This window comes from Xenopus tropicalis, chromosome 6 (assembly GCF_000004195.4).
Source record: "Xenopus tropicalis strain Nigerian chromosome 6, UCB_Xtro_10.0, whole genome shotgun sequence".
Lineage (NCBI taxonomy): Eukaryota > Metazoa > Chordata > Amphibia > Anura > Pipidae > Xenopus > Xenopus tropicalis.
In genome coordinates this window covers 58,611,345-58,639,295 of record NC_030682.2, presented here as the reverse complement: position 1 = coordinate 58,639,295, position 27,951 = coordinate 58,611,345, and the positions used below count along the sequence as shown (strand labels likewise).

Below are 27,951 nucleotides of genomic sequence, written 5' to 3'. Positions count from 1 at the left end.
ATTCCTTCATCAGTGTAATGCAAAAGGATGCAAAATGTATTAAAGGCAACAAAGTCCAGGAGGGATAAACAAAATAAGTTACTTCATTACATTTAACATCCTTCATTAGTATCCGTGTTGCCCTTGTGCTACCTCCACCAATATCAGTGATGCATTGCACAGGCCTTAAAACACACCTACAATGCCCAATGTTGCGACAATGCAACCCTTCTTTGGGTGCTTTTATTACTGCTAAGTATACCGTATATACCTAAGTATAAGCTGATCCGAATAAAAGCCGAGGTACCACAGTTTTCGTAATTGGGTTGGATCATGACCATATGTCAGCAGGTATTTTTTTTTTCATTGTGGCCCCATTGTACTTGTTGACAGGGCCCTGCCCAGGGGACTAGATAACCAATAGGTTAATAATTGGGGCCCCCTTGGTGGGGATAAAGGCACTGCTAACTTAGCAGTATGGGGGCCCTGTGATTGCCGATAGGGACCCTGCCTGGAACTGCTGTCTCCCATAGACATTAATGGCAAAAAACTGACACTGCCAGTACAGTTCTGGACTAAAAAAATCTATTGTGCTTCATCATGTCAAGATCTGAGTACTGGTGGCTTCCTCATATCTTCATAGGCTAAATATGCTGGCATAAAAATGCACATTGGGCAGATTAACAGTTTACAAAAGGGAAGCTGTATTATCATGCAATGAAAGGCAGATTGAGTATGATTAATTTGTATGTCACTGAATATCAAGGTAATCAGAAGAATAATGATTATTTAGTTTATACATTACTTTTATTTCAAACATCATGAATTAAAGGCATTCAGATTTTTTTTCAAGATTCGTTACATAATTACAAAATGATTAGATTATATACATTCACCAGAGGCAAACCACAGACACTGAATTCTATCTTTAGATGTTTATTATCCCCCAAGTGTCTATATACTTGTATAAGTAATTGGATTCAGTGTCTGTAGCCCTGTATTTCTATTATGAAATGATAAGGCTTAGGCCGATAGTTCTTTATTTCATTTCATTTGAGAAATTTTTCTTTGCTGAACTTGTGTTCATCAACTATTTGTTTTACTTTATTAAGAACTGGCTTATCCACAAACTCCACAACACATTTCCCACTGTTGCAAGGGGAATTTTCTAGTTCTAGCACTGTAATGTTGTTTACTAGAGTTGTTGTTAAAATGCTTCTTGGAACATACAAAGTAACTTGAGGACCTCTCACTGGCCAGTACCGTCCCAGGTTAAATCCATTGATCCAAATTTGTCCCTTTATAGAAAAATCAGAAATTAGACAAGTTAGCACACTAAATTGCTTAGTTTATCACATAGAAAAGTAGGAAGTGAGTAATGTTTTCTAGTGCAGCTTTAAATTCTATAATCTCTATAATCTCTAATTCTATCATCTCAATTGCAATTACTGGAATAACTGAGGCATTTATAATGTGCAGCCTTATATACAATGTACAAATATGTGGTTTTCAAAATTAACCACACAGGGCAGCAAACATAACTCTCTCTATGTACTAGACATGTTAAAAACCACTGAGCAGCACTGAATAATCTACAACTTATTCATGCAACTTGAACTCTCAGGTAGAGGAGATGCTAATTTAAGAGAAAGAGAGACAGATATTAGTGTTGGCTCCTTCACGCTGTAACCAAATGCACATACATCTTGCACTTCTATTTTGTAAATGAAAAAATACTTTTGGACAGTAATGTTTCAGAAGTACAGGATATATTATAGTAAAACAAATATGACTTATACCCATTTTTTCTCCTTAAATGGGACTTAGATGTATATAAAAGGTGTTTGTGCTACACTATGAAGATCAGAAATAAATATCGGAATGTTTATGTGTTTACTTGGTTCTGTTCCTGTTGGTTGGTTCAAAAATGAATGAAAAAACTACTGGTCAGCAATAGTAAAATGTTGTTAACATAATTTGCTGTGCTGCAACAACAAATTCAATTTATTAGAACAATGTCATATGACATCACTTATTGCAGGGCAAAGGATTGGGAAAATTCAAGCAATTGGCTATTAGCAATTATCTAAACTATGCCAATGTGAAATAATGTCCTTTTTGAGTAAGAAAGTACTTTATTAGCTTTAGTAAACACTGAATGACATTGACCAGAGTTACAATGTATGTTATCCACAATAACCCCAACAGAAATCCCTTTAGTATTTAACAAGCTTTATTGTTTGCCCAAAACCATTTAGTGTAAAACTGGCATTTATTTTATTTTTGCCCAAGTGCATAACCTTAAATTTTTAAACATTGTAGTTTACTGCCCAGTTTTCCAATTTAGTCAAATGACTGTGCAAAATGGCAGCATTCTGCATGGAAGACGTAGTTCTGAACAATTCGGTATCATCAGCAAAAATTAAAGTACTTACAATGCCCACCTCAGGTAATTTTTTTAACCTTATATGTAAAGTATAGTTTACTATACTGCGCATGCGAACAGATCCAAATAGCTATAAGTGACTGCTGGACAGTCACTGAAGAGGGTGGTGCGGCACTCATAGGTTATGGATTGTACTCACCGGGGATGGGGGATGCTTAACTAATTTATACCAGTGATTCAGTGAGTTACAGTTTCCTTTTAGTCATATGCAGCAAATTGACTGCCACAGTCAGCTCAGAGAAACAGTGCTCAAAATGCCCATGAACTAATACAGCCTTGTATTGCAGGCTGTAGCCACTTCTCATTTATTAGAGTGTGTTATACTGTAACTATAGAATATGATAGCACTGTTAGAGACTGCGTATTAATGCTTAATAGAAGTAACCTTGTTCAGGTCTAGATTTGTGGAAAGGCCACAAATGTCTGGGCCTGGGGGGCATGCTGCTAGGGCATCATCTGGACTGGGTGGGAGATACAAATAGCTGTCAAAATCTGCTACCACATCAATAGCTGAGAAGGAACTTGCACCTCTTTCGAAACATTAATATGCACTGAAAGCATGTAAAAAACAATATGATTTGGGGGATGCAAGGTGCGAACAATGGCAGGATGCCAAGTTGCAGTGGTAATGCTTTGAGGTATGAACGGCAGTGGAAGAGGGTTGTACGGTGTGACCAGTGGTGGGGGGTATGGCTGCATCTAGGGCTGTCCCACCATCAAATCTGGGACTGACCTGATACCAGTGAACATTTAAGACCTCACTGAAATTTGCCTATATGTTTTGAATTTTTTTTTTTTGGCTTCTGGAAAGCAGGGTATTGCCTTAAACACCAATATAAATCTTTGTACGAGTTACACGTACAAAGCAATATCTGACAGACAGCACAGTGTCTACAGCAGGCAGAGTGTTTCTCATTCTAATGAAGGCACTCATTATTTGGCCATGGTTCTCACTGAGAATCTATATTCTGGGTAAGACAAACATAAAGCTTTCTTAAAAACAAGTAAATGTTTTGTTCATTCACTAAGTAAATAACCCTTGCATTGTTGCATGACATTTTTCAACCCACAATAACTGCCAACAGACTGGAAAAATAATGTGTCATGCAAAAATATGGGTCATGGCAGTCTGTACTTAGTAAGAATCAGGCTGGTAGACATTACAGCCTCTTGTAACCAGTTAACCCCTATACATACTGCATTTTGTGCCATTTATTACTGTAACTCATAGCAACCAATAAGGGATTTGCTTTTATGCAGGTGATCAGTAAATGCTACCAGCTTATTCGTTGCTATATGTGCCTGTATCAAACTTTGCACCTTTCATTAAATAACCCCATAACAGTCTTTTCATTTCCACTATAAATTTCTTTCCTTAGAACACTTGTAGTCCAGATATATCTTAAATTTGTAACCTCTGATGACCCTTACGTACCACAATGCAAGCATTTCTCCACAGTGGACCAGTGCTCCAATGATAGCTAAACTTTCCCAAAGGTCATTTTCACTGATATGGGGCTATTGTTTGTATACCTGATCAGGTTGCAAGCCATTCTATTAATAGATCATAAGCTCTCATATTCTGGACCCTCTTTATTCCTCTGCTATAGGTCAGCTATTGTACAGCTCTGCAGAATACGTTAACTCTTTATAATTACATGGTAATAATAAAAAAGGAAATGGATTATTCTGTTGTACTGCCTTTCTATGGATGGGTTGTAGAATAAGTCAAATGAAGTAAAGCTTTGACTTTAAGAGGATTCAGAAAAATGGTGGAATAAAAAGAACCTGAACTTGGCCCTAAACATCTGGTTACAAACTGTTCCTGTACAGACATGAACAATGCAGCCATTGTAAGGGAATGAAGAAGTAAGGGACATTTTTAAGATCTGTTTCAGGATGGCTCATAGTCGCTTGGTGCATTCGGTACCTGTCAAACACACAATTGGTTACAATTTATAAAATATATACAATACTTGTTCTTCTTTACTGAGAGGTAAGATGTTTTGTTAAACTTATTTTAGAAGACATATGACATACCTTTGTCCATCCTGGGAACTGAATAAAGGTATCCTGGGGTAAATCTGGAATTCCAGTGGGAATAATTAGGCTTCCTTTGTAAAACATTGGAGCTGAAAAGGCAGATGCATATGGAATATGAATGGTGGACAAAAGCCCACCATTAACAGCACTATCTATGTCTAGAGGGTACATTGTCCAGTTCACAAGCAGTTCTCCATTGAGGGTTACATTGGTAAGCAAGCCCTGAATGCACAAAAGGAAATGTAAAAGCTTAGATGAGTAATCTTAAAGGTAAAATTACCCAAGTTACATAGAAGCAGGCTTTTAAAAAAGGAAACTTGATGTTTAATTTTTTGCACAAATAATGTAGTTCCTCTTCTAGCTGATCCTGAAAAAAACCCCAATGGGGTCAAATCATCAGAAAAAAGGGCAATCAAACCTGTCCCACATAATTTTATAGTGGTAAACCAAACCTGTCCCACATAATTTTATAGTGGTAAACCTGGGACAAAGTATTTCTTTGGTCCCTTTGCTAAATGTTCATTCTTTGCTTATCTTTAGTAAAGGCAAAACCATCAATGTGGGGACTGCACACATAGGTTTTTGGAGCTATGTGACTAGCTTTGATGTAGCAGTAAAAATGCAACTAATTTTTATTATTTTTAAACAAGACAAAAAAAAATTGTATAAAAATATAAATGCATGCTATAAATAGAAAGGACACTCCTCTGCTTTCCTATATACAAACACAGGGTAACTACTCCATTAACCAACTAGAGTGTAACACCAAAGAAAACAAAGGGAAATCATGGGACATGTGGACATTCTTTGCCTAATAGGCCTCAACCCCTTTGGAGCCTACAACTTACTATATAAGTCTGTAAAAAGACCGCTTTTGTATATTAGTAACAGGTCTGACTGATCACTATTTTCATTTTTCTTGTTTGAATATTAAAAGTAAATTTAAAAAAAAGTTCAACAAAGGGCGGGTATTATATATTATTTTTCCTCCTTTATGTCATTAAGTCCAACATAATTTTCCTGTTTCATGTTCAACTCTGCACATATACTCATACAGTATGGGACCTGTTATCCTGAATGCTTGGGATAACTTTCTGGATAACGGGTTTTACGGATAAGGGATTCCATACCTGTACCTTGTTTTACTTACCTTAAAATCATTATTGTATCTTCCAAAATTAACCCTGCCCATACTTTCCACCAGCAAGTCCAGTTCTGCTCCCGCCACTCCAGTTACATTTATAGCTGTCTGCTTATCTCTTTCAAGAACACCTTGTGGAACCTTGAAGATAGCAAAAAGTGTAAAATTGTTACATATATATGTGACATGCAGGGGGAGGAAGCAGGATCGTTAATCTTAACATACAAAGTCAGACTCTGCAAACAATATCCTCAGCATGCCCTTTCCTCAATACAACCTTCCTCATTGCCCTCAGTGCTATCTGTGTCCATATCATGCCACTGCTAACAACTACCCAGCCCACATGGAACCAGATGTATCCTTCCTTCTTGCAATATTCTCTCTATAACACATAATTTGCAGTGTAAAAAGAGATGTAAAATAAATGCATCAAGATTCTGTCTATATTCTTTAACAAGGTGCTGTATTTATAAAGATGTTTTTTCCCACACCATTACAACCCCATTATTTTAAACCACATTAGATCTAATGCATCCTGCTCAAAACCATGGTAAAAATTCAGATGGCAATAAAATTCTACACAACATTTTACAAGGGACTCCTGCTGTTTACAATAGGTTTTAGAATGGGCTTTGGATTCACCTAAAATAAATATGCCTATAAAAATAATGTGAAAGCTGCAGTCCCTTAAAGAACATGTAAACCCCACACACAAAAATGTAATAAGTGAACAGCCTCTTTGAAATCTTTCAATACCTGCCACACTAGTTGTCCAGAGGTTAATAGTAAGGTTGCAACATCCCCTTAATCACTTAGATTTCCTTCTCCTCCTGAAAGCCACTTGGCCCCCTCCCTCAGGATATTGCTTTGATTTCTGGCTTGCCAGACATGCTCAGTTGTTCTAAGCTCAGATTACTAGACACGCCCCCCAGTGTAGCAGCCAGTAAAGAGATGGTATTGCTGGTTCCCATAGAAACTCAGCTCAGCTGTCTGCTTCTATTTTGTTTCTCCTAACCTCCTCTCCTGAGCTCAGCTAAAACAAAGCAGAACTTTTAGCAGAGAAAGTTATGCCTGTGTGAGCCTGTATTCTTGATGAAATGTATGCTGTATGCAGATTTAAATGTATCGGATTATGTATCAGACTAAAAAATGGCCACCGGGTGAAAGCTACTATTAGCTATATGTAGTACAAATAATGCCATTTGGGTGGGGGAGACGTGCCCAACTGAAATACATTGTAGGCAAATGTAGGCATTACATGTCCTTTAACAATGGGTGCCCAGAACCAAAACAATTTAATACATACAATGAAAGTGGTCCACACTCCAAATATCTGTGTTTATCAAAGTGATTTATTCCATAAATTTCACCAACATTTTGGGTCCTGCTTGGGGCCTTTTTCAAGGTTACATAATACTGAATATTTTTTTCTAACACAGCTATAGAATTAGGCCTCATTATCGCCTTGCTCTCTGCCAAAGCCCAGTATAATCTGCTCTCCTTGCTCAGCTTTTTTATTCCTGTGACTGTATAACAGTTAAACCTGTGACTGTAAACTTTTAGAGTAAGAAAACCTGTGACTGCAAACTTGTAGAATAAGTAAACTTGTAGAGTAAGTAAAACTGTGACTGTATATTAAGTACACCTGTGATTGTGTAGTAAGTAAATCTGTGACTGTAAACTTGTAAAGTAAGTAACCTGTGACTGTAAACTTGTAGAATTAAGGTGGCCACACGTGGTGATCGGCCACTAACCGTTCAGGGCTGAAATGGCAGATAAGGAGGTAGAAACAATAGGATTTTTACCTCCTTCTGCCGATTCAGCCCTGAAGGTAGATTTTGATCAGACGCCTTCTATGGCGCCTGATCAAAATCTTTTAACCTGGCCAATCAGCGAGTCGACGGATATCAGCAGCCTCCTGCGATAGTAAGTAAACCTGTGGCTGTAAACTTGTAGGGGCCCATTCATGAGACAAAGATTTTTTTTTTCAGAAAAAAATCGTATTTTTTCAAATTTGTAGAACTTTTCATAATGAGCACGATAATATTGTTAAAATAGTATGACTTTTTTGTGGTTTACGTTAATGTCCACGAAAAAGTTGTATTTTTTGCAAAGACTATGACCATTTTGGAATTCATTCAAGCTTTGGTATCGTGGCTATCTTTTGGCCAGGTTGGAGCTGTAGAGTGCCATTGAGTCCTATGGAAGGCTTCCAAAATCATGCATTTAAGTTTCAAAGCCAGAAAGGTTTTCACACAGTTTACGTTCAGATACGAAAAATTTGTGACTTTTGGATCACAACCATGATATTTTCATATGACCAAGAAAAGAATTTTGTGGTTACTCCAAATTTTTTCTAATCGTGCTTTTAATTAGCGAATAATAATAATAATAAATCTGTGGTTTAATGAAAGTCTTACCCTGTAGAGTAAGTAAAACTGTGACAGTATAGTAAGTAAACCTATGATTGTAAACTTGTAGAGTAAGTAACCTGTGACTGTAAACTTGTAGAGTAAGTAACCTGTGACTGTATAGTAAGTAAACCTGTGACTGTAAACTTGTAGAATAAGTAAACCTGTGACTGTAAACTTGTACAGTAAGTAAACCTGTGACTGTATAGTGAGTAAACCTGTGAATGTAAACTTGTAGAGTAAGTACACCTGTGACTGTATAGTAAGTAAACCTGTGACTGTATAAAAGACAGATAAGACAACGCTTAGCCAGCGCTATTCATTTTTCTGCATCCTAGCAATTGCAGGTTTGGCCCAGGCGTATGAGACAATAGCATAGGGTAGCAACCGTGTCTCCACCTGAATTCATACACAATGTTAATTGAAATTGGCAGGGTGGGATTTTAGCGCTTGATAAAAAAATGTATAATACCTTCAAAGTACACTCACTCTTTTCCTACAAATTTTTTAAAACGTTTCCTCAGCCTAACCTTCTGCACTCCACATCATTATACTATTTGTCATTCACCACATTATCCAGAAAGTTCCAGAAATTATGGAAAGGCCATCTCCCATAGACTCCATTATAAGCAAATCATTCTGATTTTGAAAAATGATTCCCTTTTTCTCTGTAATAATAAAACAGTAAATTGTACCTGATCCCAACTTTTCGGTTTACTCAATATTTAAATGATTTTTAGCAGACTTAATGTATGGAGATCCAAATTAAGGAAAGATCCCTTATCCGGAAAACTCCAGGTCCTGACCATTCTGTATAATGGGTCCCATATTGGGATACCTTGCAGCAAATGCACAGTGAGATGAAAAAATTGTGTTTACAACTCATTAAGATGTTTCTCCTAAATCAGGTTGAGGCTAACCTGGAATACAATGTATTTTAAAAAAGAACTAAACCCTAAAAATGAAAATGGGAAGATATGCCATATTTTATTTACTGAACATATTGAACCAGCCTAAAGATTCAACATCTATCTAGTAGTAATGATCCAGTACTTAGAAGTGTCTGTGAAACTCACATGCTCAGTACTTTTTGGGCAGCTGTTAAGAAGCTAAGGTTAGGGGCTGTAGCAAATTATCAAGCAGAAAACAAGGCTTGCCTGCCATAGAGGGTGATGCTACAGGGCAGGTTATTCATTTCTGATGCTGATTGCACTGGTTTCAGAGCTGCCATGCAGTAATAATCTATATTATTTACTAATCAACCATATATTGTGACATTTATATTTTATATATACAGTATATTGTGCATCAGTCCCTAAGCTCTGACAACAGCACAGATCTCCATTGCTAAAGGGCTGTGGTTGCCCCGGGCTGGTACAGAAGCCTAAAACATAATGCACAACCTTTCTATCCTACTTTTTAGTTAAGCTTTAGTTCTTCTTTAAAGTGTCCAATTAAATAGCAATCTGTTAAAGGAGAAGGAAAGGCTAATAAAGAGTTAATCTCAAGCTGCAGGCATACCTTCAGTAGTCTTAAAGGAACAGTAACACCAAAAAATAAAAGAGCTTTAAAGTAATAGAAATATAATGCACTGTTGCCCTGCACTGGTAAAATTGGTGTGTTTGCTACAGTAACCCTACTATAATTTATATAATAAGCTGCTGTGTTGCCACGGGGGCAGCCATTCAAGCTGGAAAAAAGGAGAAAAGGCACAGGTTACATAGCAGATAACAGATAAGTTCTGTAGAATACAATAGTGTTTTATCTGTTATCTGCTATGTGCCTGTGCCTTTTCCCCATTGAATGGCTGCCCCCATGGCTACACAGTAGCTTATTTATATAAATTATAGCAGACTTTCTGAAGTAAACACACAACTTTTACCAGTGCAGGGCAGCAGCACATTATATTTTAATTAGTTTTATACACTTTCATTTTTTGGTGTTACTGTTCCTTTAAGTGTGCCCTTAAGTCTCCCCATATTTCACCTGTTCAGAAGATCTGAAGCCAAACAGGCAGAAAAAACGCTGAGCTGGGTAAAGAGGATTCCCATAATGCATCGCTCCTGCTCAGACTATGGGACCTGAACACTTTAGGTGGCGCATGTGTTTTGCTGATTTTCATAGACAGACGCTGAACAGAACAGGCAAGCAGAACAGCCGAAGGACAGGTGAGCGCTGCGGGTAGCAGGGGGGGGGGTTCTGCGAGCGCGGGTGTTTGGTGAAATCCAAGATGGCAGCCGTGATAGACTACAAATACTGTAAAGTTAAAAGGAAGTTTTGGGGAGAAGTTAGTATTATTTTAAAAAATAAAGTTGGCGATTTGCTACAGGAAAAGGGGCTCTACAATATATTAGGTGCTATAGTAGAAGCCTTTCCTTGCTCTTTAAAAAAACCTGTGCATGGGATATAGCATTAGTGTTTCTGAAAAATAAATCTATTCCTGGGGAAACCTAAGGTGTGCTGCTTTCACCTAAGCAGAAGCTTATTTGTATTATCAACTGAAAGATTTCTTACCCCATTAACTGTAACGTAAGCACGGTCCCGCACTCCATTAGATAATGCAGTCAATGTTGTTGGATTACTGCAATTTATTGGTAATGTTGTTCTGTACAGCACAAAGCCAAAATACTACAAATACAAATAGTAGGATGTCAAGATGCTTGCCAAGATTGCTTCATATCAAGAATAATATACTTGACAGAAATACAAGTTATTTAATGCACACATTTAATAAAGAAATGTACAACATTGCAATGAAAAAGCTTTTTCGACTTTTCACTAAGACATTTTAATACTGTAAGAATTTGTGAAACTCTAGTAAACAGTACATTGCACTTTTAATGAAATGACCATTCAAAAATACGTAAAAAAAGGAAAATCAATTTTGATCAAATGGAGAAGCCCTCTAACCCTTATCATGGACCATTTGAAAGCATTACTAAACAATAAAGTACCACTTTACAAACTGACTAGAGAAAAAGGGATACATTTTAACCCTTGACAAATTGTTCCCAAAGGAAAAGAGCCAGAATAATTTGAAATGTTTTTGTGAATAGGAACTTTCCGATATTTATAAAGAGAACAATATATGAATAGTAGTAGTTGCTGAGGAGTTCCATGACTATTCATGAGACCACCAAACTACAAGGAGACTTCTCATTGTTTTTTATAATACAGAACTATTATAATATAACATATTTTACAGGATATTTGTGGCTCTTATAAAATATATAGCTTGTTTATACCTTTTTCATAAATACAGTTTGCATTAACCATTTACCCAGCACCTAGAAATTCAAGTGCTATAGTGGACTTTTTCAAGGGAACTGTTTAAACCCAGATCAATACAAAGGGCAGAGGGCGATCAGTCTTTCACGGAGGACAGTGGGCTTCTTATGAGGAGATAGAAATGATAATTCAGTAGATAATCCTAAAAATGTACTAGAATCTTGATGAAAGTGTTCAAGGTTACCAATAATCCAACTGGAGAAAAGTAGGTGTGGGGAAGGAAACTATTCTGAACTCATCACCCTGTACTTGCTGTTCAAATAAATATGGTTGAATTATACTCTGTCAACACAAACGCAAAAAAAAAGGTTCACAAGCAGTTTCAGTTCATATTATGCTAAACCAACCTGTTTCATCTGATCAAATGTTAAAGGATAAGTACCCTGTATTGCTCCATGTGAGGCCAATATATCCAAAGCCTCAGTGACTGTTTTCACCTGGAAGAAAACCAAATGATTTAATTGTAAATGTAATTCCCAAATAAAATATAAAATTCTGGAGTTGGAATTGATTTTCATAAAATAGTGGGGGTCATTTATAATGATTGGGCAAATTTGCACCTGGGCAGTAACCTATAGCAAGCAATCAATTATTAGTCTTTTTAATCCAGCTGCAGGTTGAACAGTGAAAGCAAATACCTGATTGCTTGCCATGGGTTACTGCCCAGGTGCAAATTTACCCAATCTTTATAAACAATCCCTCCTAAGTTTCTTCTCTTCCTTGCCTGACCTCACCCATTGCGCTGTGTATAGAGTTTTTAAAATTGAAGAAATGAAAATGTTTGCACATATGACATAGATAAAACTTAGTGGGGAAATTTCTTACAATCACTGAACCCTTGGACGAGACATTTCAGGCTGAAGAACAGACAAACAAAAGAACATAAAAAACAAGTGATAAAGTACAACCTTGAGTCCAGACTACCAAAATTTGTCTCCAACTGAACTATGTGTACTTTTTTTTATACATAATTACGTTAAATCAGGTTAATAAAATGACTGTGCTTGATTGCACACATTGAGCTACAATGAAGTGTTTAAAACCAACAGTAATTTCAGCTATACTAAAATACATAAACATGAATTTTATAAGGGTTCCTCTTTAATAACATCACCCAATTTATATACACAGTATGCACTCTAGAGCAATTACTTTGGATTGTCCCACAGGTAGGAAAGGGAAGAGGTAAAATCTCTAAAATATTTATGCTAATAGCAATCTTAACAGTTGTTTTAACAGAATAGCAGCAATCATTTTTGTTACCAACTCCATGACAGCTTTTCTAACCCTTCCCCAACACAGTAGAGGTCTATTACTATTCCCCTGTTAAGAAGTAAAAGATTATGCCCCTTAATGCTCATTCACAGAGCACTTCCACCCCTAGGGCAGATATTAAGGATAGGGTCCCGTTGCAGTGTGCTTTCTGTGATCCTCCCTAACTTGTACATCTGAATGAAGAACAAGTTACGGAATGCATATGTGCCTTCCTGCTCCTGCCCCTCACAAATGCAAAGCAGTGTAACACAGGCAGCATTGTATCCATGGTGGTAGCTGCAGGTCTCTGAAGTACAAAATGGTGCAAAAAGACCTACAGCAACTCTTCATGACAGGGAGAATGTGTGCAAAAGGCAAAAATAGGGCCCACAGCACATTTTTTTCACTTTACAAATTGCATTTCTTTAAGGAAAAAAAATGATTGTTGGTTGTGTGAGTTACTTTTTTGGTGCTGGAAGTCATGAAGAAGCAGCATGTTTATGATTACAAATCATGGCTCAGGTTAGGCAAGGGGATAAAACATACACATGTTTTTCTTGTTATTCCCACAACTTATTGTAAGAATTTGGAAAGAGACAGGGTATATAAGTAAATTCAGCTCTCTTTGGCAAAATAATTGAAAACCAAGATTTTTTTTTTAAAATAATGTGACCCATTCCAGACATATTCAAAATATGAAATATCCACTCTAAATTCTTACCTTTTCCATTTTAATTTCACCATATGCATATTTTGGGGTTGTTGGTGGAATAGGACCCTCTGGTATCTGTTTATACTACAAAGAAATAAAAAAAAGATTAATTCTATTTTATTACAATACTTTATTTAATACCTTTTATGAATGAACTATAGTATATCGAGTTTTATTAGCCTGTTTATAGTTCAGATACAGGGTTCTTTCTGACATGTGCAAACTGTTTTAACTATCATGTGAACCTGAATTTATATCTTGTGGACTGTGGCTGCTTAAGTCACATTTGTAATTTCATGAGCCTTGTCTGCGTTTGTCCAGCGTCCGCCTGCTTTCACCACAGAAATGGTAGGGGATTTATGAAGAATTTAAGGTACACTTGTTGATTTCTCCAGCTGCATAGACATGGAGAAAGAGGCTGTGACTGAACATGGAGCATTCATGGCTCTTCCCTGGTCTTTTGTAAATCACCTCTATACACTGAAAAAGCGAACTTATTATGCCGACTACTGTAAATTTACACAGTTTTTTTATTTGTGCCCTTTGTAACTTGCCTTAAATTGGAAAATGAGGCCCAAGTTCTTTTCCTTTTTTTTACCTTTTTTATAACTTCTCTGACTGCAAAATACTTATCAGTCAAATCCCCAGCTTCAGATAAAGGGGCATCATAATCATAACTGGTAGGCTGTGGTGCATATGGTGTGTTGGCACCTGCAAAATAAATTGTAAAATCAGTTTCTTAAATCAATTTCTCATCATGCACTTTGGTATGGTCATGGGATGTTAACACATATATGCTTAAAGTACTTGGTGTGTGTCAGCCCTAAGAATTCTACACACTTGTTTATTAACAAACTGGAATTGTTGGCATTTACAACGTTTTATTTCTCCTATGTCAAGTTCTTTTAAGTCTTATTCTTGCCCTTCACTTTGGTTTTATTACGGTCAGTTGGTGACTAAAAGGAGGGCCCATGGGGGACATAATGATTTAATTTGCTTTTGAACATAACAGTTCAGTTTGCTTGCATGCTCAGGATCAAAAGCAAACTTTACTGAGCAATTATGTCACATGTGGCTCCCCTTCAAATATCTGACTAACAGGTTAGAAAGATGTAAAGGAGGAAGTAGTGTTCTGGCTATTATAATAGACATCTGTCCACTCCAGCCTTTATGTATTACATTTAGGCTAACTAACTATATTGATTTTTTTTTATTTTGCACAGCCTATTTACCCAGTTGTATTTTACACTGAAAAGTTTCTTTAAAATATTTAGGCATCCCTTCTAATTATTTGAATTGCCTAATAAAGGCACAGTGATAATTGTTGACCCAAGTTCCAGTACAATGACACAGTTGACAATTATGTGCTCTACTTTGTAAAAGGCTCTTTCCTGTTTCTTCTAAACACTGACCCCATGCAAAAACTAAGATCCATATAGAACTGGCTTGCAAATATGGGAATTTAAAAACTGCCTGACTTCAACTGAACTAACACCTGCGGGATGTATTAAATGTTTCACTGTAAGTCAACCCTAATATTGCTCTTGTGGCAGAATAGAAGCAAATCCTACAACAATATTCTAAAACTAGTGGAAAGCCTCCCCAGAAGAAAAGAGGCTGTTATGGCAGCAAAGGGAAGACCAGCTTCATACTAATTCCCTTGGTTTGGGATTCAGATGTCAGACAGGCAGGTGCCCAACTGCTTTTGTGCACTGTATCCTTTACATTAACACATAAATACAAATAATGCCATCATATTTGTAAAAGTGTTATGTACCACTTAAGCAGTGGACTTATGTCCAAAACTGCACTACTAATAAAAGAAAGAGCCTTACCAGAGATCTATAAAGATGCAAAATGATGTTTCATCCCTTGAGTCATTACACTTTTTTCAACAAGACAGTACTTTATTTGCTTTAGCAGACATTAAAGCCCATTAATGAATGCAAGCACAAACTCTAAAATGGATGCAAAATTGTGCACACATAATAAATATTAACCAAGGTACCTGTACCTATACACACACATTGTGCCTTTAACCAGCGTGCTGGTTCAGTCTGCTCTGATGTATCACCCGAACGTTCAAAATACAGGGTCTAAGGAATTAATACTTTCCTAAATTCACCTACATGCTTGGCAGGCAAATGCTCTAACAGCCTAGAACATAGTACCATGCACACACAACATGGTCAATTGTGAAGAAATACACCAGAATGGGGAATACACACAAATCCAGGTGCTAGAAGACACAAGCTAACTACAGTGTACCAGAAAAAAGAACTAAATCATGCGAATCAGCTTTCTGTATTACAAATGTCATTCAGACTAATGTTGCCTCAGCCTATTCTGACAATTTAAGTGGCCTTCTTACAAATTATTATTTTTATAACATTCTGACTATCCTCCAGTGATGGCCAGTCCTCACCCAAGCCCAAGTCAGGTTATTCTTATACACAATTAATTACAGGTTTGAACAGTTCACATTATCTCAGACATAGATCATCTACACAGGCATGTCCAACAGGCAAGTACTGAGGGCATATGTGGTATGCCACAGCTGGGAAGATATAGGCTTCAATCTTCACTCGTTACTTAAGGGGATAGATTTGGGAACTTTCAAATTTGATCCACTGCAGCTGTATGAGTTTTCAATGGGGAAAAACACATAAATGACTCGCAGAGCTTAGTTTCTCCTTAAACAAAACCTTATCTTCTAATTAAACTGAGCTACAATTTTCTAACACAAGGTTGATTCTTACCATTCCAGTATCCAAAATTAGTGCCTCCTATAAACATATACCTAATAGATATAGAAAAGAAGAACAGTTAGATAGCATGCTGCATACAACACCCATTGCCAGTAAAATAATTTAAGATGCAGTTCCACCAACATGTTAACGTTTGCTCCATGAGCCAAGATTTGATCCAGTGACTTGGTTACCATCTCTGTTGCTACTACAGAGTGTGGTTCACCCCAGTGATCCAGCCATCCAGTGTAGAATTCTGAGTTAACCTGAGATGATGGAAAATAAAAACTATTAATATTAATATGCAGATTTCATTTAAAACTTTACCAATTAATGACAGGAGAATTGTTCTTATTTTATTATCTTGTTTTTCTGTTCCTTAAAGGTCCAATAACACCACTGTTAACAAATGTTAAATTTCCTTTAAAGGGCATCCATTATAGCAAAACGGTTTCCCCCACTGGAGGTGATAGTGTTCTGCATTTTATTGCACTGTGTTAAGCCATATTTTCAAAGAAACTTTAGACAATAAATACAGGTATGGGATCCGTTATCCAGAATGCTTGGGACCTGGGATATTCCAGATAAGGGGTCTTTCCAATAGCCTTCAATATAGAATAATTATATCTTAGTTGGGATCAAGTACAAGGCACTCTTTTATTATTACAGAGAAAAAGGAAATTATTATTAAAAACTTTAATTATTTGATTAAAATGGAGTCTATGGGAGATGGCCTTCCCATAATACAAAGTCAGAAAACCCGCAAAAAATGAAACTTTAGATATTTTTAAATGACTATTTTTTTTGTATTCTTAAAGGGTACCTATATAGTGAAGCCCCCTCCCATTGGGAGAAACAATACTATGGGGTACAAATGTTTCAGATTCATTAAAGCTTTGTTATCGTGACTTTCCTTGGGCCAGGTTGGAGCTGCAGAGTGCCATTGCGTCCTAAAGGAGGCTTCCAAAAACATGCACAGAGGGATCAAATTCAGAAAGGTTTTCCCGCCGTTTACAGTCGTTCGGATACAAAAATTTTGTGACTTTCAGATCGCCAATACAATATTATTGTGACTATTACGATTTTATCGTAAGCATATTTGTGACATTTCCGACCATCAGAAATTATCGTATCTAATGCAAATTTTACCCATTTCGGGATTCAAACTCGTACTTTGATAAATCTGCCCCTATGTCTGACAGAAAATACCCCTTCACAAGTGTTATCCTTCCCACACAAGATAGAAGCTCCCTATTTGGATGGACATGTTAGTGCACATGCATATGCATTATGACAAGTCCTTCAGCTCGTCATTTTGTGCGAGATAAAAGCTCTTGTCGCTCTTTCTTTGCTCATCTGCTCAATCTGCAGGGTCAGTGATGATATTTGGAGAAGCACCAAGAAAACTTATTGACTTAGAGCGACTGTTAAAACTCTTTTCAAAATTAATTTAATTTAATTTCACTTCTCCTTCACTAAAATGGAAAATGTGTTGTCTCTGACACTTATGAGGCTAAAAAGACCTCTTTATTGAAGATAACAACAAACAGTAAATCTCTAAAATGCACCTGGTTAGCACACTGAAGTATACATTCCAGCTGTAATATACATTTATCTTCTGATTACTGTTAAGGACCATCAACTCTAGTGCACTTGGGGTGGTCTCAATGAGCTGCTAACAGTCTGTATTCTTGGGGAGGATGAGGCTTAGGACAATGACACACAGATAGATTTGTTTTCTGATACTGGTGCTGGTGACAAATCTCCCAGAAAATTCCTTGCCCTTTGCTAACATTGTAATAGCTGCAAGTAAATTACATTACTGGTGACGATTCAGCTTAGTCGAGGAAAACTAAAAATTTACATTTTCCTGTGATTAAACTAAACCTCAAGATATGTAATATTATTATTTGTTGCTGTGGTACCACATTTTTAGCGCAGGTGACAGTCTCTCTGTGTGTCAATGCTCTTAGTGTTACATTTATACACTGCACATTTTGAATTCAAATTAGTAAACAGAATTCAAAGACAGATACATATTTGTGAATATAGAAACTATGGAAAAACACAGCTTACCAATGGTCCTTTTGGTTCACAATACCTCTGAACTGAAAATGTTTCAGTAACATTGGAACCTGCAGGAGAAAGAACATATTTAAAAGATACATTTTGTTATCGTACCACAGTATTTTAAAGGTAAGTTAAGGAAAAGGTGCAAATAAATAGATTAAATTAAATTAATAGATATAAACATGCCCCTAAAACATCTATACAAGTAAAAATTTTCTTTGGTAACTTTGGCATGCTCACATCACACATTTTTCATTAGAATAACTCATTTCATGAGATTGAGTTTTGTTTGTATCTTGTACTAGATTTTTTAGGGGCATATTTGTATATGCATATTCCACTTAGTGAAGACCATCCTGAGCCAAAAAAGCAGAATTGAGGTCAAATGCATGTTAGATCGGACCAGTTGGAAAATTTTGATTGGGCGCCATAGAAGGCGCCTGATCAAAATCTCCCTTCAGAGCTGAATCGGCAGAAGGAGGTAGAAATCCTATTGTTTCTACCTCCTTACCTGCCGATTCAGCCCTGAATGGTGTGTGGCACATCTGACGATGTTTCGTGCGAAAACATCGTCAGATCGCCACGTGTATGGCCAGCTTAAGGCTACAAACATTATTGTTAGTGTTACTTTGTATTACTTGCAATCTCATTTAATTAATTTACAATACATATTTAATGTCAGTCTCTCATTTAAATCACATCCTGGTTGCTAGAGTTAACAACTTAAAAACTACAAAAATAAAAAATCAAGACCATTTGTAAATTGTTGCAGAATATTACTATCTATAACATACTAACATTAATTTATAAGTGAACTTGGTTCTTTAATTGGTTAACATATAATAAAATAACTCACATATATAAAAGTCTTGTAATTTTCTATATGCATAAAATAACTAACCTGGTCCAAAATCTACTGTTGTATATAGGCCTTGAATTGTCCCACACCTCACATACTGTAGCCCAGAACCATCAGTTGTGAATAAAACCACCTCATCCCCTAAGTGATGACGGAAAAGTTGCAATAGATGTCGAAGATAATTGTAATCACAAGTAAAATAGCTGCCATACTCATTTTCAACCTGTTATAATAAAAAAAGAGAAATTTAATGTAAACAACTGTTGCAGTTTATTAAATATTCTTGGAGCAAACTTATATAATGATTTGCTTCTGCATTCCAAAAAATTAAAGGTCAAGCAAACCCATTTTGTGATTAAGGCTCAACTGATATGGCACTATGAACCAATTGCCTTTCAGGAACTGTGTGTGGTTAAGAACCAGCCAAGAAATCAAAGATGGTGAACCAAAACCTGTGGGCTGCTACATGTTAAAGTCTTTACCCATCTCCCATTAATATGTGTGCACCCTGTTGCAGAGTACCGAAGGATACTCAACCGATACTTTCTTCAGTTTTAAGGCAGTTTATTGAAACACAGAGGTGCCTATTTCAGCTTAAAAATACAAATCATAAAAATAACTCCAGTAACCCCCATTTCAAACCTGGAAAGAGGCAAAAAATGAAGGCAAATAAGTCGGAAACTATTAAAAGGAATGAAAAACCAACTGAAACACAGCTAAGAATAGAACAATCTATACCGTACTTAAACTTAATTTAAAGGTAAAAAAGGATTTAAGGGAAAAAGGATATCCAAATAGGTACAAGTAAAAGCGCACAGCAGCTTGTAGAATATGAAGATGCAGAAACCAGTAAATACAAAATGGAAAGCATTTTATAAAGAAATTTCAACATGATGTTTCACAACAATACCAGCTAAGATGATGTCTGTAAGTAAGTGAACTAAACAGCAAACTCTCCAACAAACCTTTTAGGGCTCTGGCACACGGGGAGATTAGTCGCCCCCGAGACAAATCTCCCTGTTCGCGGGTGACTAATCTCCCCGAGTTGCCATCCGTTGCCATCCCACCGGCGACTTACATTTTCACCGGTGGGATGGCAACTCGGGGAGATTAGTCGCCCGCAAACAGGGAGATTTGTCACGGGCGACTAATCTCCCCGTGTGCCAGAGCCCTTAAAGGGGTCTTCCACCCAAATAATGATTTTTAGAATAGTGAAAAAGATTAGAACATTTCCAATACATTAATTACACATATAAAGTTATTTGTAAATGTAACTACAATGGAAAACAGTATTTGTTTATCCCTTTCTGTTATCTGGGTTTGACTGACTAAGGGCAATGACACACGGAGCTACTTGTTGTGGCTACAAAATAGACAATACTGATAACTGTGTCTATGTGTGTTTTAACAGAGACAATTCTGAGTATTGTCTATGCCAAGCTATTTTCTGGCATTTTGTAGCCATTAAAAGTAACTGGCTTCAAGTAACTCCATGTTTCATAGCCCTAATACAGAAGCAAATGTAGCTAGATAATGCTGTATATAGTAACTCGAAGAGGTGAAGGGAAGAAAAAAAATCTCAACTCTATAGAAGATACCTTGTCTATACATAAAGAAATCACTTTGATCTTCCAAAGTCATGCAAAGTTTTCTCCTGCAGGCAACTTTACGTGACTTTTCAGAAAAGAAGCCTTCTCACCGACTATTCAACTTTGTTACTGGTGGATAGGCATTTTGGGGATAGCAGAGATATATTGCTGGTGGCTAATCTCTCAATAGGGCATTAGCTCTATCTTAGCTCCTGATACGTTCCCATTGTTTTGCTGTTGGGGGGAAGGGAGGGGTGATATTGCTCCAACTTGCAGCACAGCAGTAAGGGTGAAGACACACAGAGCTACTTAGTAGCAGCTATTTGTCATGGCTACTAAACACCAGAAAATACCCTGCCATAGACAATACTGAAAATACTGGTAAAACACATGCAGAGACCGTTATCAGTAAATGATCAGAATTGTCTACTTCTGTAGCTGTGACAAGTAGCTGCTACTAGTACAGGTATCGGATGCATTATCCAGAAAAAAAATCTGTTGTCAATTAAAAAAAAAAAAAATGGATTTTAACGCAGGATTCTGCTGATGGAAGCTCTATTAACTTTTTTTTTTTTTTTTTTAGAAAAACATGTTCTTCCATGACAGTATTCTTTTAAGCATATCCTAGGTGTATGGTCCTCCTAACATATTTGAAAAAAAAATGTTCCTAAAATATATCTTTCATTAATTACTTTACACACTGCATAAATGTATATGTACATTTAAAAATGATAACTTGATCAGTAGTTACCTGGACACTTATAATTGGGCCTCCATTGTGGTACAACAAAGGTTTCATCTTGGGCAGAAACACTCCCATCCAATTATCCACAGCTTGAAGGTAATCTACATAAAACATAATTTCTAGAGCATTTAACAAACTGTAATACTGTAATACGACAGTTGGAGAGACAAACATCGATACGTTCTGTTTATTTAATGTAACCTATGTATAATATAAATATCCCTTCAGCTGTTGCTGAGCTACAAATCACAACCCATCACATGGCAGCAAAAAAAAGTCAGTGCTGCATTTATGTATCAAGGCTGAACATTGTTTTCAGACTAAAATACTTCTTTTTTATGAAAATGTCACTCCACTTGTATTCCCTGGTGACAGTGCCTGACCATGCAGCACCAATCGCCTGACTGCACTGTGACTGTGCCTGACTGTCAAAATTTGGCCGGCGACTTAACCTGTGTTTTAGATTTCAGCCCCCTTATGATTGAGTTTGACACCCCTGCTTGCTTCATATGCATGATTTTTAGTCAAAACTGTAAATAAAAACAGGTTACCAGGAGGGAATGTAAATATATAAGTTAAATAAAGTTAAATGCCTTTACATTTACATCAGTATAACATTATCACTGTACCACATTATAGTCCCACAGCAACACTTAATATTTTCAGATATGGAGTCCAGTCTTTCTGAAAAATATGTATTGTCCTTACTGTTGGCATGGAATACAAACTGTGTGCCAACAATGGAAACAGCTGCGGGGCACCACCTATCTCATTCTCCATCCCACATATAACATATTTGGCAACATTATACCCTGCCCCAAGCCAGTGAGTTTAGGCATGCATACCTCCCAACATTTGGAAAATGGAAAGAGTGACAATGTTGGGGTGTAGCGCGCTGACATTTTTGTGACCACGCCCATTTTTACAACCACATCCCCTAAATACCACTCCTGTTTTACTAAATTTGCCTGGTTATTTAAAGTTTGATCACATTTCTTTCTGGGGGTTTTGGGGTCATTTTATATGTTATTACAGTTTTGCTAATGAAGGTGAAATTGTCCTTTAAGCTGCAAGTCTCGGTTCCCCCAAGAGACCTGTTTAGCTTATTAGTTACAATTTAATCTCAGTACAGGTGCGGCTTGTTAACTTTCTGGGCTCTCTGCCAAAAGCCCACTTATTTAGAAACAATCTGATAAACAATGTATCTAAGTGCAGGTATAGCTTGTTAAGATTTCTGGGCTCTCTGACAAAAGCTACTTTTTAAGTAAATTTGTATTTTTTTAGCCTTCACTGCAGGAGATCAAAGGGAAATGAGGGACTTTTTAGTAAGAATCCAGGACTGTGGGTTGAGCTGTTAAAAGAGGAACTGTGCCATTCAAATCTGGAAGCAGCAAGTGTCAGGTGTGGAAAACTGCAATTTTGGACAGTAAAGAACTGAACCTTTTTATTCATATCTTCATAAAATCCTTCCTAGCTACTTTCATTCACATCCCAAAAATACAATAGAATTGACTACTTTACCTGGATCAGAACTTCGAAGAACAATTGATTCTTTTGCTAAAAGCCATGCAGGCAAACCTCCCTGTTGGGAAATTCAAAGAGAGGACTTAGCTTTTTCTTTTAAGGACTAAATACAGGTATGGGATCTATTTTCAGGAATGTTTGGGACCTGGGGTTTTAGGGATAAGGGATCTTTCTGTAATTTGCATCATACCTTAAAGGAGTGGTTCATCTTTGAGTTAAGTTTTAGTATGTTATGGAATGGCCAATTTAAGCAACTTTTCAATTGGTCTTCATTTTTTAATGTTTATAGTTTTTTAATTATTTGCCTTCTTTTTTCAACTCTTTGTAGTTTTTAAATAGGGGTCACTGACCCCAGCAGCAAAAACACTATTGCTCTGTGAGGCTACAGTTTAATTGCTATTGGTACTTTTTATAACTTTTTTTCAATTCAGGTCTTCTCATATTTATATTTCATTCAAACCATTCCCCAATTGCTAAGGTATTTTTGGACCCTAGCAAACATACATCTACTGAAGCTCCAAACTGGAGAGTTGCTGAACAAAAATGTAAATAACTGAAAAACTACAAATAATAAAAAATGAACACTAATCAGAATATTACTCTCTACATCATACTAAAAGTTAACTCAAAAACCCCTTTATGTTTACCTTTGAAATCATTTAAACATTAAAGGAGAAGGAAAGGTAAAAATCACTGGGGGGTGCAAATGTTAGGCACCCCCTGGTGACTTTAATTGCTTACCTTTTATCCCTGGGTAGCAGCAGCAAGTGTTTCCCTTCCTTCTTTCTTCTGAATCCCGGGGCCTGTGCAGTAGAGTGAAGGAGCCGTCTGTTTTGTTAACGTTTGTCTTTTCATTTTACTGCGCATGCGCAAGCATGCGAAGAGAGAAGAAGGAAGAGAAAACACTCGCTCGCAGGTACCCCAGGCTGGTGCTGTTTTCTTTCCAGTGTGTCACTATCCTAATGAATACAAAACCTGATTGACTTCTATGGATTACTTGATTCAGCAAACAATGATCTTGAATAGATTTCAAAATGTTCTTTTGAATTACTGAAACCAATTTGCTTTACCATGTCCCATTCTGCACATATGTAAGGACCTGCTCTCAGGATCACCAGCAGCCCAATTTCATTAGCAAGTTTCAAGAATGACTCAATATCATGATCTCCAGAAAAGTTGTAAACTCCCGGCTTTGTCTCATGAAAATTCCATGGTACATAACTGTATGAAAACAAAAAACAGTGAAAACTTAAGTTACTCAAGGACCACCCTGTAATTACTAATATTAATTTCTCGCACATATTATACCAAATAAAAGAAAAAGGCTGCTTCTCTGCTAAGAGTTTGCCCAGGAGCAGAAACCTATATCAACCAATCAGAAGGTTGAATTTACTGGTCACCTGTTTAAAAGAAAAAACATCTTATTGGTTAATATGTGGTACTGCTACTGGGAAAACGTAGTGCCTTTTATTACATATGGGGGCTAATATCCTTAGAATATTGATTATAGGCTAGTGCACAGGAACTTTTGCCTTTGTTTTTATTTAACAAATATGACATTAATTTTTTTTCCAACATCTAAGAAATGTTTTATGCATTTTGTTTGAATTAATTTTTTAATCCATATCTTCTTAAACAGAGAAAAACAATGCATATATTGAATTATTTTATTGGACACTATTCTTATCTAGACACTTGCAAGTGGAAAAGAACATTTAAAAACAAACAATATTGCTTCATTAAGGTTAATTAAGGTTTAAAATAACATTAATTTAAAAAAAGACAGAACACAATTTCACTGCACACCATACTTATTATACTTGGTTGAATGCAGGTGTGTATAATGCATCTTTCTCCCTCATCATCTTGCCCAGTGATCCCAGTGCTCTCTAAAATGTTTTTCAGAATGTGGCTCATGGGTATAAAAGGTTGGGGATCCCTGATCTAGCCTATCCCATGTAACTAGTCTTTTGCAAAATGTAGGAATGATCTTTTAAAGTAAGCTTAATGCTATTGCACAGTTTGGTAACAGTAATAGTTAAGTTAATTACTGACACACATTAGTATTAGGGATGCACCGAATCCAGAATTCAGTTTGGTATTTGGCCAGGAATCTGCCTTTATCTGCAGGGGTCGGATTAGCCTGAATCCACAGTCCTGGTCGAACCGAATTCTAATTAGCATATGGTTGTATGGTTAATTTAGGGATGAAGCCGAGGCATTTACAGAAGTACCAGCAAATGCCAATAATTAGCCAATATGCTAAATAATTAATCTAAATTTGTCTATATCAAACTTTGAAACACTAAGATGTCGTGGAATGACTAATAAAAAACAGGATAATTTATTTTTAAGCAAATAAGTATTCCTGTCAAACTCTGTCCCATGTAAAACTGTTTTTTTGTCATACTGTAATTTAAAAGAAAGCATTTACGTGTAAATAGCATCTAATCCTGCCATCTTCATTTTCAGTAGGCGGTCTTTCCAGTAATACTGTGGAACTCTAGAATAATGAATACTTCCAGATATGTAACGAAAAGGTTGCCCATCTTTCCGAAAACAATTGTGTTCAAAATCTATCTCAAATGTTCTTGAGGATGTTGTCTAAAGCAAAACAAAACAAAATTAACAGGATTATATTTAAACCACAGTAAGCTGTTTTCAGCTAAAAGGTTCAAAGAAAAGTAAATGTGCACAAACTTGATCCTTGATCATTGCAGGGCCAGAGTTAATAATTCCCTCTGCAGAAATTATCTTTAATCAAAACCATCTTGCATAGACTGTTGCCTATGCCACCAATGTAGTCAGGTCACTGTGCTCTTACAGAGCTAGACACAGTGCTCTAACAAGTGCTGCAAACATCTCCTGGAATGCATGTATTGTGTCAAGTGATATAATAGAGACACACTACTCTTATTATAGTGCACTGCAAAAGCACTACATTTAATTTAATTACATTTCCAAAGAAAGTTCATTAGTATAAAAGCCTCCTCTTTTTGGAACAGAAGTTAAAGGAGAACTAACCCCCCCCCCCCCCCCCCCCCCCCCAGAGGCAATAGCCCTAACAGACTGCCCTCAACTGCCACTCCTCACTGTTCCCTCCCCGCAGAGTCTATTAGATGCAAAAGCTTCCCTGTTTGGAAAGCTGGCCTATAAATGCAGAGTAGCACAGTGGAGTTCATAGACACCATTTTATGGATCTTTGGATCATCCTCCTTCCTTTGCTAATGAACAGAGTTTTTTGGTGCGTGCGTAGTTGTACCTAATCCTGCACTAGCTCCAACTGCACGTGCCAGAAAGCTCAGTGTCAGTAAACTTGCCGAATTAAATCCAAAAATCAAACATATGGTGCCTGGGAAGTACTCTGTGGTACTCTGCATATACTGTATAGGGCAGCTTTCTAGATAGAGACACCTTTGCATCTGCCCTTTAAGCTTTTTTTAAGATTTTTTTTTTTTTACAATTGTAACATATGTTGTACAAAGTCTGTGTGTGAGTGCAACTCTCAATCCGAGCATTTGTAAAGTTAAAGAGTGGACATAAACATGCTGTCAAATTGTCCTAGACATTGTACGTATTAGAGATGACATTAAATCACAAAGCAATAACTTGCGCAATAACAGCAACCAATGCCACAACATTATTATTCTTTTTTTAAACATTGCCAACATATTAAGCAGTGCTTTTCCAAGATATACTTCAAATCTCTCCCTGCTGTGGTTGCCACCTAGCTGAAATTTTACCAGCCTGGTTGGTAAAAATGATGCTTGATGCCAATGTTACTCATAGGGAAGAAAGTTACAAAAAGAAAGAAAACAACAGTATTTTTTTCCAGAAAAGGTGACAACCCTAGTCCCGCCCCTATGCAGACTTGGATTATTTTTTTAAGCCTGCTTCCTCGACACTAATACTAAATGGTAACATGACATAAAAGTCTCAAAAATATGATTATCACCCCCCATGACATGGAGCCAAGTATGGCACAACAACAAACCTTAATTTTGCTTTCATGAGTCCAAAGCTAACTTAATATGCGACAACTCGTATGAAATTAAACAAAGAAAGTGCAAGCCCAGGCAGTTCGTGGTCATCCAATTTCCCTATACATGCACCCATGGGGGGGCTTCAGTTGTCCACAGATAATACATATCTGCTCTGTTCACATATTTTAAAAAAGGAAAATGCAATTATTTTACATTTCATGCAAACACAAAGCGATTCGCTCATTAGATAAGACTTTTTGCAACACATCTGAATTACATTTAATGCTTTATTAAGTAATGGATAAGTAGCATGCAATCTTACACTCACGCTGACTGAGCCATATGGAACCATCAATAGAAAAATGCGCAAAAAAGTCCGCAGCCACATCATGTCATCTACTTCTTGTCATGCAAACACACTGACAGCGAACTTTTCCGGGATCCTTGTCTCATGACTATCGGTAGCATCAGCTGATAGTGCGTTCCACTGACGCCACGGTCACGTGACGCATCGATCCCAAGTACATTGCGGAAGTCTGAGAGCAGCTTGCGACCCAGTCTCTCTATCGCTGTGTAGTGGGGGAACAAAGAACGGAGTGAATAGGCCTGAGAGAGACTAGGGTGTGGGTGTAGGAAGTCTAAATCAGTTTTATAATATTTAATAAAGGTATGATAGGAATAATGTCAATTGAAAATGCTGGGATAATGTGTAAAATGCAAATAAAAAGAGATTGGAATGATTTGAAAATCAACCGAACCTTATATTTAATTGCAAGTTGTACAAAAACAACATATCAAATGTGTTGCTGCCATCAAATTCATTTTTCAGAAACCAAAATTTCTCAGTTTTAACTTTTAAAAATGTGTCTTTGTACTATTTGCAATTAAATACAGTGGTCAAGCGATTTGTAAATTATCCCATTCTGTTTTTATTTACATTTTACACAGTCTCCCAACTCCCAAAATAGGGTTGTATAAATAAATAGAAGATAGGGCTGCTGCTTTGCATATATCTTCTGAAAACCCTTGTACACAGTGCCTGTGTTGCAGCTTTCATTTTTATCACTCTAAAGGTCCCCATACACAGGCCGATTCCTTAGACCGATTCGGCAGCTAATCGGCCCGTGTATGGGGGCTACAGACGGGCCTGCCCGACTGAT

General features: G+C 36.8%; 1 protein-coding gene across 3 annotated transcripts; it reads right to left on the bottom strand.

The window, feature by feature from the left end:
- Positions 1 to 767: 767 nt before the first annotated feature.
- glb1l (galactosidase beta 1 like) lies at positions 768 to 27,354 on the bottom strand. Of its 3 annotated transcripts, none has more exons than XM_031903369.1 (16): positions 27,120 to 27,354; positions 25,243 to 25,412; positions 23,879 to 24,029; positions 22,806 to 22,866; positions 21,291 to 21,385; positions 18,993 to 19,173; positions 18,098 to 18,156; positions 16,166 to 16,287; positions 16,034 to 16,074; positions 13,873 to 13,985; positions 13,284 to 13,358; positions 11,656 to 11,745; positions 10,535 to 10,648; positions 5,619 to 5,750; positions 4,466 to 4,690; positions 768 to 1,277 (listed from the first exon to the last, which is right to left on the bottom strand). In XM_031903369.1, exons 1-16 carry the CDS (start codon positions 27,180 to 27,182, stop codon positions 1,029 to 1,031), a joined length of 1,941 nt encoding a protein of 646 aa, XP_031759229.1. In that variant the 5' UTR covers positions 27,183 to 27,354; the 3' UTR covers positions 768 to 1,028.
- Positions 27,355 to 27,951: the final 597 nt, after the last annotated feature.